The sequence below is a fragment of the Suricata suricatta genome, chromosome 7 (genome assembly GCF_006229205.1).
Source record: "Suricata suricatta isolate VVHF042 chromosome 7, meerkat_22Aug2017_6uvM2_HiC, whole genome shotgun sequence".
Classification (NCBI taxonomy): Eukaryota; Metazoa; Chordata; class Mammalia; order Carnivora; family Herpestidae; genus Suricata; species Suricata suricatta.
The window spans coordinates 45,973,255-45,992,229 of NC_043706.1; the positions used below are offsets into that span (position 1 = coordinate 45,973,255).

Here is an 18,975-nt window from a genome sequence, read left to right on the forward strand (position 1 = left end):
CCACCCCAGGCTTCCCCAGATCAGGATCTCAGACAGCGGGGCGCAGGAATCTCTGCCTTCCTGAGGTCTTCACGTAATTCTTAGCACACTCAAGTTTATGCAGCACTGTTCCAGGGTGTACGATGACTGGAGCTAGACTGTCTGCGATGGAATTGTTGCTCTGCCATTTAATAACTATATGATTGTGGAAGAGGGCACCTGATAGCCCAGTTGGTTAAGCGTCTGACTCTCGATCTTGGCTCAGATCATAATCTCATGGTTTGTGAGTTCCAGCCCCACATCAGGCTCCATGCTGACAGGAGCCTGTTTGGGATTCTGTCTCCCTCTCTCTCTGCCCTGCCCTGCTTGCACTTGCTCTCTTTCTCAAAATAAATAAATAAACTTTAAAACACAAACAAACAGAGGTGCCTGGATGGCTCAGTTGATTTAGCGTCCGACTTTGGTTCAGGTCACAATCTCACAGTTTGTGAGTTCAAGCCCTGCCTTGGGCTCTGTGCTGACAGGTCAGAGCCTAGAGCTTGCTTCGGATTCTGTGTCTCCCTCTCTCTTTGCCCCTCCCCCACTCTTGCTCTGTCTCTTTCTCTGTCAAAAATAAACATTAAATTTTTTTTTAATAAAAAAGAAACAAACAAACAAACAATAACTGATTTGGGGAAAGTTACTTACCTCCGCTGTGCCTCTGTTTCTTTGCTGCTAGGTCAAAGTTTTGCTTGGGAAGACCAAACTTTTAGTATATTGAAAATGAATAGAACTTAAAAACCCAGTAAACACTATTACTACTACTGAAAACATCGTAGCTGCTGCTTAATTAATCTTACCATCTTCAGCATGTTGCTGGCTGATGGAATTACCCCTCTCCTGAGGCTGTTATGTACAGTAACGATTTCTTCTTGGACGGTTGCCAGTTCAGTGAGCAGTGTGTCGTATGGAACGGGAGCAGGTTTTGCCTGTTACCAGAAAGCTATTAATTAGTGTCATTCCTCTGTGTAATTCGTCTTGTATAATATTTCACAGGCAGACCTAGAGCAGTATGGATTTGTGGTTTATATTGAATAAAGCACGATCTACAGCATTTTAAAATTTACAATAGCTCAGAAGATTAGTTTCCATTTCTCCCCGGCAAGTTCTGTGGGTTTCTGAATGTCATCTAGCATAATGTACTGAATGGTCTGTGATTCTTTTTTTTTTTTTTCAATTTATGATTGGTACTTTGGGCCATGTTAAATCACTTTTTATCAGGCAATATGAACCACAGTGAAAGACATCTTGATATCACACCTTTACTGACTAACTTCCCTTCTTTGGCTCCTTCCCCACCCCATTTACTATGTTTTCTTTCCCAAAGAAATCACTTGCATTTGAATACAATTTTAAGGATGTGTCTAATCTAAGAGTTTCATTATTGAATACAAAGCCTCCAGTGCCTTCAACTCAGATTCTACATTTTTATCTAATGCATGTGAAAAAAGCATTAATATTTACATCTGTATGTGTACATATAAAATAGAATGCAAGTCAGCTACAATCTAGAATTTCTGCCTGTTCTTTTCAGCTGTTTACCTTTTATCCTTCAGCTAAGAAGAAAAGTAAATGGCCTTAATATTTTGTGTTAGCACTGGAGCACCTGAGGGGCTTAGTCAGTTAAGCATTTGGTTCTTGATGTAACTCAGGTCATGATGGATCTCACAGGTTCGTGGGATCAAGGACTGCGTCTGGCTCTGTACTGATGGCGTGAGGCCTGTTTGGGATTCTCTCTCTCCCTTTCCCTCCACCCCTACCCCACTCATGCACTCTCTCTCTCAAAAATAAATAAATAAACAAGTCTTAAAAATTAAAAAAATATTTTAGGTTAGCATTAACTGCTATAAAGAGCAGCTTCTTTCATGTGTGTGTTCTGTATAACATGCATTCATACCTTTTGTTTAAAAAAGTGACAAAATCTATGTAGTATAATTTGGGTAGTATCTATATATTCATCAGCTACCACAGAGCTATCAGCAGAGTCTTTGAACAGATAAGATTCAACACCATACTTTGCTCAAATTGAGTAGTTATTGCCATTTACTTTATGCCAACATGAAATGGGTATGGGGAAAAGGCAAAGATATGGAATCTGGAAGGCCCCTCTAAAGACTGTCCCCTGTGGACATCATTTCCTCAAAATCACATTCCTGTGGTGCTATTTTCCTTTATACTGCAGGTAACTCTGGTCTAGACTGCAGGAGAGGTCAGGGAAGCCCCCAGAATCCCTCTACCATTTCTGGGACTAAACTCTCTTTGCTCCTCTGAACTCAGCTCCACTGAAACTCATGACATAATGCTCTACCACCTCATCACTGGACATTTACTCTCCTATGACAGTTTCCCTGTTACTTCCTCTCATGCGCAGAAATTGGGTCTCCCGAAACAAGTTCATCCTGCCCACCCCAATTTCTGTAGTCAGCTTAAAGGACTTCAGCATTCACATGGATGACTTCAACCACCTGATATCTCAGGCCCCTTGAATTCTTCTTCTCTGAGACCTCTCCTCCAAGTGTCTTTAGTCTCCACCATGACGATCACAATTTATATCTCATAATCACTGTGAAATGCCATACCTCCCAAATCACCTGGTCAAACTTTACCCTGCCTGATCAGGAGTTCCTGCTCTTCCAAGTTGCTAAGGCCAATCACTCTATTTTCAACACACTCTAGCCTTCTAGATCATTCTTCATTTTCTCTATTTTCCCTCTCTTGAATTTTCTTTCTTTCCTACTCAGGTACTCTTATTTCAACAACTCTCTTGCTAAAATATCAAATCCTTAGCCTGCCAATCACCATTTAGGAACACCCCCCACTTTGGATAGGACCAAAAATTTCTCTGCCTGCATAGAGTCAGATGAGAACCAGCAGAAAAATATCCCACAAAATCACAGATATTGGTATCATCCCAAATCAGGATGTCTAATCTCAAAACGTTCGTTAATTTTTCTCAATTCTACTAATTTACCTGGCTAACTCACTTTGTCTTGTTGCATAATGTTATTGTAGAACTTGTGCAATTTACCTCAATAACATTTACTTGTCTCAGTAGATTGTGATATGTCCTAGTTTCCTCAGTAAAGAGACAATATCTAATGACGGCTATTTTAGCTTCTCTTGGCCAGTCTACCAATCTGCCTGGATCTGTTCTCATTCTTTTCCCCTTATCTTTTGTGGTACTACTGAACAGATCATTCTTTCTTGTTGTTGTTGTTGTTAACTATTTTATTGAGGTATAATTGACATGTAGAACCTTGCACATGTTTAATGTATACAATTCAAAGAGTTTGGCTAAGTATACACTTATGAAACCATCAAGACCATAAACAAATAAAAAAAAAACAAAGATCATACAGATCAATCACCTCTCAAAGTTTCTCCCTGCCCCCTTTAGTATAACTATTGTTATTATTTTGTGTATGTTGTAAAAACATGTAACATAAGGCTTACCCTCCTGGCAAATTTAAAACTGGATATCCACATGCAAAAGAATGAAATTAGATTCTTATGTTATACCATACATAAAAATCAACTCAAAATAGGTTAAAGACTTAAATGTAAGACCTGAAATCATAAAACTCCTAGAAGAAAACATAAGTGTAAATTTCCTTGACACTGGTCTTGGCGAGCATAGACAATATAAGAAAAAATAGACAAGTGGGATTATATCAAACGGAAAAGCTTCTGCACAGCAAAGGAAACAATAAACAAAATGAGAAGGAAACTTAATGAATGGGAGAAAATATTTCAAGCTATATACCTGATAGGAGGATAATATCCAAAATGTATAAGAAACTCATATAACCCCAAAGCAAAATCAAAACAAATAATCTGACTAAAAAACACACAAAGGAACTTAACAGACATTTTTTTCAAAAAAGACTTATAAATGGCCAATGGGGTATATGAAAATGTACTTAACCTCATTAGTCATCAGGGATATAAAGATCATTCCTCAAATCTCACATTATTCATTATCTTTCCAGTGTATCTTCAACCATTCTTTTGTCTTGGTCCTTCCCATTGGCATTTACTTATGATCATGTTGCTTGTAACTTAAACAAACAAAACTTTGCATTTATTCCACTTACCCACTCAATCACTGCACTTTCTACTTTCCTTCCTTATCATAATTTCTGAAAAAGACCGCCCATACTGGCTGTCTATAATTTCCCACCCTCCAGTAATATAGTATGTATTCACCCTTCCCCTATTTATTCCACTAAAACAAAGGTTTAGTAATATACCCCATCTCAAGCCCCTGTTCCTTTCACAGGCATTAAATAATGTCTGGAGAAATTTCTGGTTGTCATGACTGGGTTGGGGTGAGTACTCTGCCATTTTGTAGATAGAGGTCAGTGATTTTGCTAAATATTCTGAAAGGCTCAGGACAAACTTTCACGACAAAATATTATTCCATATAAAATGCCAGTAGTTCTGACAAAGTTAAGATACTTTGCTTTGAAACAATTATTAAGGGCACCAACAAGCTTAATTTATAAGTTCAATATTCTTTTAATGTCTTCATTCTACTTGATCGATTGGCCACTAACTCCTCCACTAAGCTCTCAGTGTAGAAATAGTCGTTCTCTCCATGTGAGGGACAACACCTTCTCTTCATTTTTCTCCTACCTCTCAGACGTCTCTTTCCTCACCTGGACTGACTATGGCTATAGCCTGGCTCCCTACTGGTCTCTCAGCCTTCAAAGACACCCCATCACCTCTACACCCTACTTCTAACCCCTCTGTCTAGTCTTTCATAATCCATTCTCCAGGCATCTACCAGTGTAAATATTTCATAACACTGACACAATGGAGTCTCTTTTCTGTTAAGCTGTTCAAACAATTTTTTACAAGGCTTATGAAGATCCTGCTGACTTTTCAGCCTCTATTTAAGACATGCTTCCCAACTTTTATCTGCTTTGGTCTCAGTGGTTTTATAATTATTGTAATGTGCCAGTTTCTGTTTTGCTTCCAAATATTTGTCCAAGTCTGTCTCTTTGTTCGTATTCTCTTTTTGGCTGGCTCTACTAAGTGATGCCAGTTTACACTTCGGATCTCAGGTCTGCCATGGCCTCATTATAAGAGAAGTTTCTAATTACCTCAAACAATATCAGATCTCTTTATTACCTGATCACAATTACCTGTACTTTCAAAGATCTTTTTATGTAACATCTACTAGAGTCTCACAGAAAACTCTGTATCTCAGCAAAAAGTGATTTCTGTCCAAGCAGATGTCTACTGTCCCAGTAAACTCTAACACTGAAGGGGAGTTTAAAATAAGATTCAAGCCTGGTAGTTAGTGTATTTGGTCTCTACTTGGAGTCTAAAAATAGAATATATTATACTGTTTATTTTTATTGGACAAATAGGAACAGTTAGTCATTTTCTTCAACTAGACTGAATGTTTAAATTTTATGTAATGAATTTGTGTTTGGGGCTTAATTTGTTTTATGTTGTTGGTTTCATTTAAAATTCTTCAGCCTTGGGGTGCCTGGGTTTCTAAGTAGGTTAAACATCCTAGTCTTGATTTTGACTCAGGTCATGATCTCACGGTTCATGAGTTTGAGCTCTGAGTCAGGGTGGAATTTGCTTGGGATTCTCTCTCTCCCTGTGTTTGTTCTCTCTCTCTCTCTCTCTCTCTCTCTCTCTCAAAATAAATAAATATACTTTAAACAATCTTAACCCTTAATTAATTTTCTGTAAAATTGCATGCAAATATCTAATAATTATCTGTCTATAGAATGGATGCATGTTGTTTTATCAATGCCTTCATCCCTTTCATATTTTTCCTTTGTACTCTTGGGCAGTGAATGGACCAGGCCCTGGTTTCCTTGACAGAAAGGGGTTCTACTTACCTACTTTTTGATCTGGGCTTTTAACTGTGATACAGATTCCTTCTTTCACATGCGAGCCTGGGGCAGGTTGTCTCCTAGAACATGAGCTAAATGACCTAGTGACCTAGATTAGACCAACCTAGACTATGTTTTAAAGGCAAAAGTAACTTTCTTGCTGCCTTTCTTCTTTTGCTCTGATGGAGACTATGTTTAGATTTTCCTTACTTTGAAGTGTGAAGATCCCCCCTCCACCCTGGGGAAGTAAAATGGGAAGATAATCAAAGAGAAGGAAGGAGAACTCTTCTTTAAGACTCGACTTCCAACTTACTGGAGCAGTATTGAGTATTAGACAAGAGCTCTCTACCTGGTTTCTCTGCGTGAAGAGGTGTGAATAGTAAGACCCGAATCAGCACCCCAATAATATGTTGCACATAGGATTTTTTCATTTATAAAATTAAATGCCTTTGACTCTTGACTTCTATCTAGTAACTAAAATGATAGAAATCACTCATCTGTGTGCTCATCATATGAATATTTTGGGTACATTAAAGTGTAATTTTTAAAATATCATTGAGGCTAGATAAAGATACATATTATTGAGTGATCATACCTTATTCTTTATACCATTGAATGTTTTGTTTTTATTTTGTTATTGTTGAAGTTATTGCCCTTAATAAGTAGTAAGATGCAGACCTCACATACTGACTCCATTGATGATAGTTTCTAAAACTTCTCTCCTTGCTGTTCACATTTTTCATTTTATGTTTAATTTTGATGTGTTTAATTCTTGTTATAGTCACAAGTCAGATAGTTCAATTGGGATATTGAAATACTTACTTTTTCTGTGTTAAAAACATTCCAAACTATTTTTCCCGATTTAGTCATAGAAAATGCATGGATAGATTATATGTTCTACATTCTCAGAGGGGCTCTATATGAAGTTATCATGAGCCCATGGAACCAAACTGATTAGATTTACTTTCAATCTCTGCCACCTCCCAGTTATCTGGCATTGGCCACATGACTTTACCTCCTTCTGCTTTGGTTCTTTTCACTGCACAATGAAATTAAGAATGGTACTTGCCTACTAGAGCCTATGCTGAGACAGAGGTGAGTAATGGACATAGCATCCTCACAACAATGTCTATAACAAAATGAGTTCTACAAGAGGGGCTCTTATCCTTTCCTGGGAAGTAATTATGAAACATGCAGTCTTCACATACTCTTATAGTCAAAATAGGCAGGAAAGCAGCAGCGGCAGCCAAATACAAGAAGTGTTTCATTGTCATCCCTGCAAAGAAAACATAAATTTACTTTATTGTCAACTCCTGGAATAATGTTATAATAAAGCCTTTTTTTCAAACCGCTCTTGCAATATATTTGCATTTCCTGCAAAAAGAGACCTGTAGGATCAGAACAAAGTTGAATATGTTAGTCAATGGAACCAACAGAGGAGGACAGAATTGGGATTTGAAGCATGATAGAGTTGGTGTCTTAATTCTCTGAACCTTTGAATCTGTTGCATTCAAATTCTGTTACCTTAAGAGAATTAAGGTAGAAGATGGGATTCAAATTGCTAATCAGCTGACTTTAAAGTAAGGAGATTATTTTGGACTATCTGTGTAAGCTCATTAGGGAACTTAAATGTGGAAGAAGGAATCAATGTTAGTGATGGATCATGAGATAGACTGGACCCACACATTGCTAACTTTAAAGTTAGAAGAGACCATGAGCTAAAGAATGTGGGCAACCTCTGGAAGTAAGAAAAGGCAAGGAAATGGATTCTCCCCTGTGCTTCCTCATCGAATCTTCATTTAGCCCACCTAGTGAGACCCCTTGGACTTTTGACCTCCTGAACTATAAGACAATACATTTGCATTGTTTTCAGACACTACGTTTATAATAACTTGTTACAGTAGCAACAGGAATATAGTAAAAAAAATACAACAAGATTATTTTTGAATTCTCTATTGCCCATAGGGAAGACATGTGATCATTATACCAGTAGTTTATACACATGACTTAGAAATATTCTGTGTGTATGATCATTCCGCTGAGAATCGTCAGGCAAATCAGAACTAATATACCCTTTTCTTTATTTCTGTTTGATATGGTAGCTGACTCTGGGTTATTAAATTTATTACATGTATGTTATTAAATTTGGTTTTAATTACTGCCAACCTTATTTCTGAAACCATCCTACTGGGTCAAAAGCAGAAAATGCTAACAGTTTGCTTCTCAATTTAAAGAAAACTTTCAAAAAATAGGTTAAATGATTTGTGCAGAATTGTACACATGATATGATTGGCCATTGCTTTCAACCTTCTCCTGATGATACGATATGAGGGGAATTCTGTAAATAACTTTTTACATAATCTTTAAAACATCCAGTAAAATATATTACTCCTGAGTTAACTGAAGAAAAAATAAAATAAAAAGAGTTTCTGCAATATAATAGGTTGATATATACACATTAATATATGTATACATTTATATATACACATTATATGCATTAATATTTATACACTGAAGTGTTATTATTCAAGTTGGTCCCCATTATGAAGTAATCTATAACTGTTGTTGCATTTTTTGAGGGGAATTTTGGGGTGGTGGTGTGTATGCTCAAGATCTTAATTGCTCTGATGTTTTCTTCAGTATACACTAAGATGTACCCTAATTATACCACAAAAACAGTTATAAAAAGTTTAAGAAATTAAAAACAAATTACCAGATTCATACCAATAAACTGGGATTAACAATTTACATTTTGTCTTTCAAGTATTTTTTCATTATATACAAATATAGTACTTCGATTTCCTCATAAATAATTTACACAAAATATTGTATCCTATTTAATATACCGTACTTTATTATTGTTATTACTAATATTATTTATGTATATTTTAAAACAAGCACCAAGCCATTTTTAGGACTTTTGTTTATGAGTTATCATAGGATTTGTGCTCCAAAATTGAAATCAATTGAAATCTTTGGAATTTTTTTTAAGATGACATAAATCTAATTTTATTTCTAAGTGTACTTGATATATAATAGTATTTAATAAATATTTAATAAATGAATTAATTTTTGTATAGTTGAAATAATTGGCTAATTCACACACACATACCCATGCAGACACACACACACACACACACACACACACACACACACACACCTGTCAATTCACTATAGTGTGATAAAATAAAACTCATACTGATCCTGGAGTTAAAATACTAGCATTTTATCCCAGGCTCTCTTATTATCTATGATGCTGGCAAATACACAAGTTCTCTGAAAATCAACTTCTTTTTGTTTAGAATGAAATCCAGTATGTTGGAGATGCAGATGGCATATCAGGGCTATATAACACAATCAGCTCTTTAGAGTTTAATTACTATTTTTTTTTTTCAGAACACTGCAGTCTGCTTATTGCACACATAATCCAAGAACATACCATATTTTATAAATGGATACTAATTAATTCTTATAGAAGGACTTTGAAAATATACAATATTACCCACATTATTGTAAATGCATAAATACCACCTGGTTATTTTACATATTAATATAATATATTTCTTCTGTCATAAAAGGGAAATAAATAGAAAATACAAAAAATTATTGTTCTGTAATATAATATGCATAAGGAATTTGATACAACACTGTGTAGTGATCATTTAATGCCAGGATTTGTACCCCATTCAAGAACTGGAAGCAATCACAAGGTAACTATGGTGACTCCTGAGACTGATTACAGCACAATTAGTGTCAATGGAGATTACGGTTATCTTAGCATTTTTGGCTCCTCCAAAGAGCTTTGATTTTTTTTCATTAGCATATAACTTATTAATAACTAGTGGCTCTGTGTTGAAAATCTTTATTTATTGAAATATAATTGACACACAATATTATATTGGTTTCAGTGTACAACATAGTGATTTGCCATTTGTATGCATTGTAAAATGATCACTACAATAAATCACCACCTGTCATCTTACCAACTTAACACAATATTATTAAATATATTCCCTATGCTTTATTTCCTAAGAATTATTTATTTATTTTTTGCTGGAAATTTGTACTTCTTAATCCTTTCACCTACTGCACCCTCCCAACCTGCCCCTAACCACCTCCCTTACGGAAACCACTTGTCTGTTCTCTATATCTACGACTCTACTTGTTCTTCTTTGTCTGACTATGTTTACTTAGCATAGTTAAGGGCAAACGAAGGACAAAGTTAAAGCAACTAAGCTGGAGGGTAAGTGCTAAAATAGAACCCTCAGATCCTTGAGCCCAAGTGTGGGCTTGAAGTTTATGAATAGGTAAATTGTGCACACTCAACTCTTCAGAGAACAGAAGCTACAAGGAAAATAGGAGGATACCTTTATTTCAAACTCAAATATACACTTGGAGCAACTGAATCCAAACATGAAGGTAAAGGTTAATACTCAGGCATTGGTAATATATTAAGCATTTTCAAATAAGGAATGAATCCAGAATTATTCTCTGTTATCCAAGAATTATTATGAAGTACAGATTTTGGGGTCTGGGTTAGTCCTCAGAGATAGAGTTCAAGGGTCAAGCTAAAGGCTGGAAATAGCAGACAATGGGCAGAGATTCGGGCAAACAGGGAATCCTACAGAAGTAATCCTGTACAAAGGTTAGAGGTTAGAACTGGACAGCATGACTCAGAGGTAGAGTAGAGGTTGTAGGGGTGGAAAAATAAGTGAGTCCAGGGTCAGAGGGTCTGGGGACCCAGATTGAGGCATATCCACTAGACTGATCTCTGGGCCTGGATCAGCGCTAAACCTCCAGAATGATCTAAATGATTCCCTATTGCCTGGATAGCTGCAAACCTAGGAGCCAAGTAGGTCATGTTAACCAAGGAATTATATTCCAGAAATATTATCTTACTGTTTTCAGTATCTAAACCTACTTAGTACAATTATTTCATATGCAATGGACAATTTTAAGCCCAAACTCTTAATATATTTTCAGATAAATAATACCAGAAACTTGATACACTGATTATTTAAATTATTTTCCTTATATTTCAGTTTTCCTAGTAGAAAATGAGCAGACCATGGATATTTGCAAGTTAATATTTAGTAGAAGAAAAAGACTGAGGAGAATTGATTATGGCTTTCGAGGATGTCTTGGGAATACATTCTCACATATTAACTTGGTTAGACCATGACCTTCCCAGAAAACATTCACACTAACAAGCCCTTCCTTGTCTGAACCAAAGACGCCAGGGGAACAAAGTCTGTAAAGGAATATATCATCAATCTTTTTTAATCTTTTTTGCCTCTGTAAATTTGTCAATTAAAAAATACTAAGGTAAATATTACATTTGGTAAAGTACATAAATTTTAAGTATACAGATTGATAAATTTGTAAATATGTACGTACCTGTGTAACCACAACCAAAATCAATAAGTATAATAGTTCTGGCACACAAGAGGATTCTTCACCCCCTCTTTCAACAGAAAGTCCCAAGAGTAAAAACCATTCTGATTTCCAGAACTGTGGATTAAGTCTGTTAGTTTGAAAGTTCATATAGGTAGAATATACATTTGTAGTATTTAACCTCTTCCCCTTAATATGCCTATGAGATTCATTCATGTTGCATGTAAAGATTATTTTGTTAATAGCTGTGTAGTATTCTGCTGTGTGCAGACAATACAATTTATTTACCCATTCATTCTACTATTAATGATCAATTATGAGTAAAACTTATATAAACATTTTATTATTCACTTTGGGAAAAGCAGATATACACTCAAGAGTGAAATTATTGGGTTATATGGTATATATGTTTTCTTTTAGTAGGTACTATCAAATAATTTTCCAAAGGAGTTTTAGAAACTTATACCTTTATACTTTCATGAACTTTATATCCTCATACATACTTGGTAGTCTCAGGTTTTAAAGAAAAAAATAGTATGTTTTATAATGGTGTTTACCACAGCTTTTAATTTGTAATTGTCTAATTCCTAATGATATTGAACACCTTTTTTATATGTTTATCATGCACTTTGATACCAATTTTCATGAATTCTCTGTCAAACATTTTCCTGCTGTTATAATTAGGTTGACTGTCTTTACTGTTATTGTTATTATTATTATTATTGATTTGTAGGAATTCTATGTTCTTGATATGAAGTGTGGTGTCTAAATGAGGTATCTCTTGATCAGACGGGGACCCCCAAATGTGGGATGATGTGCAGGTCAAAGCCAATGGCGCTGGTGGTTAAAGAATTCACTGAGTGAATTCACCATAAAGGAGCAGCAGACAGGACAGTGGAAAAGAGGGTGTCTCCAAGGACGTAGTGGGAGGGGACTGTTTTTAAAGGGGGAAGATGAGGAAGTATGGCAACGAATGGAATCTTCCCTTTATTGCTATTTGTGCCTAGATGTAAGTAGCCTTTTGGTTAGTTAGGGCTTTGGATATTTTGAAGTGGGTCACCTGATGGATCTGTTTGTATTCAGCCAGGTGGTCACCACAGCCCTTTCCACATTCCCTTGCTCAAGCCCGTTTACCTAAAAGCAGCCTCTATATGAAGCATTTGTCAAATGTATGTGTTGCTAATCTCTTAGTCTGTGGAATATTTTTGAAATATTAATTGTATCTTTTGTTAAACAAAAGTTCTTACTTTAAATATGTCCGTCTTTTTTTTTTTTTTTTACTTTATGGTTCATGGGTGTCTATGCATGTGTGAGTGAAAGAGAGAAGAAAAGAGAGATCCTATATAAGAAATTTCAATCATCCCAAATTGATGATTCATGAAGCTATTTTTTTACAGAAGCTTGATGCAACACTGATGAAAACATTGAAGACAAAGCTGGAGAACTTACACCATCGGTTATCAAGATTTACTGTAATGCTGTAGTAATGGAGACAAAGAATTCCAATGGAGACCAAAGTAATCCAAGTAATATAATGGAACACAAAAACAGATTCAGTATATATATGTATCTGATTTATCCAACCCATGAAATGCCTGTACTCCCTATGGTAAAATTTGAAACTAGCCTGCCTTCAATTACCACAGAGACAGAGGTCACTGCCTTTTGAATATGACCGACCGGTTATTTTGGCAACTGTGTCATATAATTTCTGAAATAAAGATATCTACCTCAATTCTTTACGATCTATGTAGCTAGATGGTAATTGGCCCTCCATAAAAAATAGTGTCTTGGTTGCACTGCCACAGGAAGTTCATGAGAATGATCTGAAATAGTAATATAACCTTACATTTGTATGCTATGTCTAAGTGTATTAATCCCCTTATTAAAAGCATGGAAATAATAAGCATTTCGTTCTGGATTGTAATGGATGGTGTTAAGATAAGACTACATATAATCTCTTATTTAACATCATGACACTTGAATTAGGTACTCATTTGTCATTAACCCCACTTTTCAAATAAGTAAACTGACACGTAAAGACATTATATAACTTACCCAAGTTTGCACAGTTTGTAAAATTCAGTGTCCTGATGAGAACCAGATAATTGACTACAGGTGTGTTCTTGCCTTTAAATACTTTGCAGGGAAGATTTGCTCTATGAGGAAGTGAGTGCAAGGAAAATGCTTACAAGAGATCCGAGAATTTACAGCAGACAAAGGGCACGAGTGCATAATGATCAGAACAAAGCTAAAGACTGTGAAGATTGCAAATCATGATTGTGGAGGCATTTCTAGTTTAGAATCCAGGTGACATCATCAATGGACCTCACCCGGCTTAAACTTTCCATGCAAGTTAAAGGAATTGCATAGATTAGCTTCATGATTCAGGGTAGCCACAATCAGATACTTAAATGGAAAGGAGCCCCATGGCCCAGATAAGGGAAGAATTTTATCAGCTTTATTACATTCATACATGAAATCCCTCAATAAATATTAATTGAGGTATTACTAGGAAACATTCTGTCTTTTAGACACTGAGAATACACAGAATGACCAAACATAAACTGCACAATCTCACAAAGTCTGAAGTCTAATTTATAGCATATTGAGTGCATTTTTGGCAGCTGCACTATACATGCCAGGCACTTTGAGATTCTGGGAATTAAAAGATAAATAGTCTGCTTTCCTCAGGAAATTCTTGTTCAAAAAGAAATCCACCTGCAATATGGAAGCATTCTATTAAAAATTTGCCCAGAAGTTATGTAGCAATAACTAACTGAAAAGTCTGGATATTGTAAATTGTATTATATTACATACTAAATAGTATAATATTAAGTACTCCAGCTTTTATCTGAGCTAGAGGATGATAAATAAATAGGACTTTAACAGCAAAGAAGGATGGCACAGACAGAAATCATCTATGAGAGGAGGAAGAATACTCTGAAACTAAGCGTAATCATATGTTTTTGATTTATTATTCTGAAAAATTGGGAAATGTGCATTTATATGAGTGAATAGCCATTTATATTGAAGTATCTATCTACATGACATATTGGTATTGTTGCAGAACTTTTTTTTACCACAATACCTGGGATTTGCTGTCTCACCTCTTTGAAGAATGAAGATGTAGACATAAAATAAGCAGCAGGCAAAAGTTTATTAGAGCATAAGATCAGAAAAGAAGAATAGTATGAAAGCTCTCTTTAGAGAGAGGGGACATTCAGAAGTGAATGTCCGAGGACGTTGGTAAGGTCCTTGTTTTATAAGGTTCTGGTCAGCTCCTCTTTCTCTTCCCCCTTATTTCTTAGGTTCTACCCTTATTGGCTGGACACCTCTTGTTGGATTGTCCATTCCTGATTGGCTCCTTTCCACTAAATCAGGCATACCTTTCCTTGTGTGTCATAGATTTTATGGTCTACTTACTTTTAGTCAGGTCTTTTGTTAAACTCCTGAGAGAAACCTGATAGAAAGTAGGTGGTGTCTGTTACATTCTTTAGAGGGAACTTATGCTTGCGGGGGGTGGGGGGTTGGGGGAGTGGTTTGCTGTGTTTATTCCCAGCATTGTTTCAAAATATACCTTTTTCCCCACCCAGGGACTTCAGGTCCTACCCTTTCCCTCTCTGCCAATTTTATCCAATCTTTTCCTATTATAGTATCATTTTCTTTTTTCTTCTCTCCACCTCCCCCATTGGATTTTGCTTTGTTCTCTGGAAGAAAGAATACATTATGAAGAAGACATTATTATTTAGTGAGAATGTCTTCCTCAGATCTTTCCTGAGGAAAATTAGTGGAATATCTCAGAGACCAAAATAAGGTAAAAAGTATATAGTGATGGCTTGTTTTGTATTATGTGTTGGGGTGAGAAAGTATGAAATGAAAAAATAAGATATTAGAGGCTCTTGAGACTGAATTTTCTAGTCTTGCCAAATAGTTCATAATGAATCCCTGGAAAACAGCCTGTAGGGAAGGAGGGCTAAATATTCAAAAATCACTCACTGTAGCCATACAAATATTTTTGTTGTTGATGGGAGATGGTATTAAACGGGAACCACACCACAACTCATCTATAAATCTTTTAACATTTTACAGACAGAAAATTTCACATGATTTCTGAAGTAAAAGTCTCAAATTACTGGGCCACTCTTTTTTCTCTCATATTGTAAAAAGAAAGCTGGAAAAGAATTCTGCTTCTTCATCAAACGAGCATGGTTTTATATATTGGAAATGTATGATTTGTCATTTATGTCTTGCTACACTGTTGTTTATAAAGAAGAGTGTTGATTCAATCCAAGTCAAGTGTTTATGGAAACTTAATTGCTTTGGTTTTATCTGCTGGTCCTGTCAATTCCTGGCATTGCTCTACCCAACACAATGCTGTCCGTATTTATATCACTGATGTCTTCATATAGAGTTGCTATCCAGCTTCAAATATGGTTTTAAAGGAATTTGGGAAGTGTTGGAAAGCAAAGAATAACTTGATTTGCATATGAGCCCCAAACATGGATGCCAGTTGGCTGCTTCTGTTCACATCTCTCCTATTTTCATACATTGTTCTTTTTCTGTTTAAGCTTTTCAGCATAGTAAGAGATAATCTGCAGTGCCTTTTTTTTCTAAAACAAAAAATCAAGACACATTGGTCTAACATATGATATAACAACATGATGGAATATTTTTAATTGGAGCTATCCCAGAAAACCCTCAAGAGATAGATGAAGACTAATGTGTTTGTAAGCACAATCATGTTTGTTCAAATATATGCATTAAAAAAAACTTTAAAAAATCAATTATTTACTTAGAAAGCATAAACATATAACCACAGGAAAGGAAGAAACATGGATCTATGTGTTCAATATGATTTGCAAATGATTGTACAAGAATAGATACATACATTATGGATGTAACATCCTGAGGGCAAGAGTCAACCTCATAATATCTCCCATGTATGCCTTTTGTGCTGCACAATAAACACACACATCACACACACACACACACACACACACACACACACACACACACAAACACACAGCATTTCTGATTCAAAGACTTTGCTCCCATTTTCTATTGGCCCCAGATCTTGTCTCTCTTCTCTTCCCCCATGGATGAACTCTTACCTACTAAAGACCCATTTGAGGCAAATCACTTGTTCACATCACTCAGAAAAATTGTATTTATGCTTCAGTCTTTTATGTTGCAAGGCCTCAACAGCTCTAGACTTGCTTGGAAACTTGTGCCCAGTCTTTTGAAATTCTCTAGATACTGTCAAATCCAAATATTTGTCACACAAAATAAAGTCAAATTAATTTTTATAAAGGTTTTTTTACATTTTTTAATGTTTTATTTATTTTTGATACAGAGAGAGACAGAGTATGAGAGGGGGAGGGGCAGAGAGAGAAGGAGACACAGAACCGGACGCAGGCTCCAGGCTCTGAGCTAGCTGTCAGCACAGAGCCTGACGCGGGGCTTGAACCCACGAACGTGAGATCTGACCTGAGCTGAAGTGGGTCGCTTAACTGACTGAGCCACCCACGTGCCCCCAAATTAATTTTTTGAATTTGATTCTAAGAAATCTCCTGGATGTCACTGCCCTTTGAATTTCCCCTCCTCTTGTCCTGTAATTTATAGCTCCTGTAGGGGGTGGAAAACTTTCCCCTTTTTCCCATCTAGTATCCTTGACTGGTCTAATAATTATGTTGACATAAGACATATTATCAAGAGTAAAACATATTTCATATGTACTAGAGTCCCATAAAAGTATGAGACTTCTAGGCAGTTGAGGTTAACAAGGGTGTAGGAGTCTGGGACTTCAAAGGGGAAGAAGACAATTCACAGGAAGATGACAAGAACAAATGTTTGGTAGCCGGATGTTTGCCCTGCCCATGCAAATAAGTCTTTCTGACACAAAAATTTATCTGTGGTAATAGTTCTCTTCCTGCTATTGATTTCTTATCTAAATCCTTTTAGGTAGTTAGAGAGAGAAAAGATTTTCCTGAGTCTGTTGGGTCTTAATTGCCTTCAGTTCAAAACCACAGGACAAAATGGCACGTTTTGGGGTCACTTATTCTGTCCCTTTGATTTCCATAATCTGGAACGAAAGTCAGTATACCTTATTCTATTTAGGTTTATTTTAGTTTTTTACTTTTTGTAACAAATTATCCCAAAAGTAAGAGACTTAAAACAAATACTACATCTCACAGTTTCTAGGGGTTAGGAATTTGGGAACAGATTAACCTAGCAGTTTTAATTTAAAGTTTCTCATTGTTTGTAGTCAGATGCAATTATCTGCAGGCCACAGGCATTTATCTTTCTGATGGCTTAACTGCTTCCAAGTTGACTCATTCATAGGCTTCAGATTGGTTCTGTTGGTGGGGAACTTGATTTGTTCTCTGATTGGTCACTCCACAGGGATGCTTGAAAGTTCTTAAAATACGGCAGCTATTTTACTCCTAACTAGTGATCCAAAAGTATAGGAAAAAGCTACAATAACTTGTATGACATAGATTTGGAAGTCATACACTATGGTATCCTATTGGTCTCAAAGACTAGCCCTAATTAAGTTAAGGAGACCACATAAGAACATAAATAACAGGAGGCAAGTGACTGGTGAGCTGGGACACAAGTCTTCTGCTCTCGAACTGGGACATACATGACCAGGACTTCTGGATCTCAGGTCTATAGACTTAGACTGGAACTACACCACCAGCTTTATCGAATTTCTGACTTGCAGATGACAGATTATGAGACTTCTCAGCCTCCATAATCATGTGAGTCAATTCTTCATGTCTATCTATCTACCTACCTATGTGTGTGTGTGTATATATATCTATATCTATATCATCTATATCGTTATCTATATAGATAGATATCTTTTATAAATCTCAAAACAAACAAACAAACAAACAAACAAACAAACCAGGAGGCAAGAATTGTTGGAGCCACCTTGCAGGTAATTGTTATAAACCTCTCACTTTATCCCCTTTTTAACTCTATATCCAGTTTTTCTATCTTCAACTTAAAGGTTTGTAATTTCCCTCCAGTTTTTCAGGAAGATATTAGGAGGAAGCTAGAGGTATAAAAGTCTGTCCCTTCTTTCTCAGAAGTAAAAGTGCTTAAACATTTTGCCTGCAACTTAAATGGCAGAGGAAAGACAGATAAATAAAATCCATCCATACCCTTCCCCAAAATTCCTAAACAATGCAAAGTGCCAAAATCATACGAATCTTTCTAAAAATGACTGTGGAGATTTATATATCATTAATTGTATCAGTCAGGGGGCCAACAAAAACAGAAGGCATTCTCAAGTAGGGTAATTTGAAAAAAGTTTAATAAAAAGAATTTCTGGAGGTATGGGAAGAGGGGATAAGGAGATCACTATTGACAATGCAATAATCAGAATAGTAAGCAAATCGATCATACCTAGCATGAATGGAGGATGGGAAAGTAGAGATATAAGAACTTGGAAATTCAGAAAGAGAACCATGTGGAAAAGGGTTTCCTTACGGGGAGCTGTGGCCTTGGGTATAGGAACACAAGCAGTTCATGAAAATCCTTCTTAGAGGGAGATGAGGGAAGAAACACTCCTGACTTCGGCCAACTCAACCTGAAGCCAAGTTCAAGAAAGATTCTTCATATATAGACAATTATACAAATACATGTGTGTTTTAACTTCTCAACTTTAGTTCCTTGTGATACCCAGCCACATTTCCTG

At 36.1% G+C, this 18,975-nt stretch overlaps 1 protein-coding gene across 3 annotated transcripts in view; it reads right to left on the reverse strand.

Moving 5' to 3' along the window:
* The window catches only part of CRISP1 (cysteine rich secretory protein 1), a 29,963-nt gene extending 15,499 nt beyond the window's left edge, over positions 1-14,464 (reverse strand). For 2 of the 3 annotated variants that reach the window (XM_029944822.1, XM_029944819.1), the window contains exons 1-3: positions 13,326-13,429; positions 7,082-7,149; positions 819-947 (exon numbers count right to left, since the gene is read on the reverse strand). In XM_029944822.1, the coding sequence (XP_029800682.1) occupies positions 819-947; positions 7,082-7,147 (195 nt within the window). In that variant the 5' untranslated portion in view covers positions 7,148-7,149; positions 13,326-13,429. Of the gene's footprint in view, positions 1-818; positions 948-7,081; positions 7,150-13,325; positions 13,430-14,377 lie in introns of those variants that run through there. The other variant, XM_029944820.1, reaches the window with a different exon arrangement.
* Positions 14,465-18,975: the final 4,511 nt, after the last annotated feature.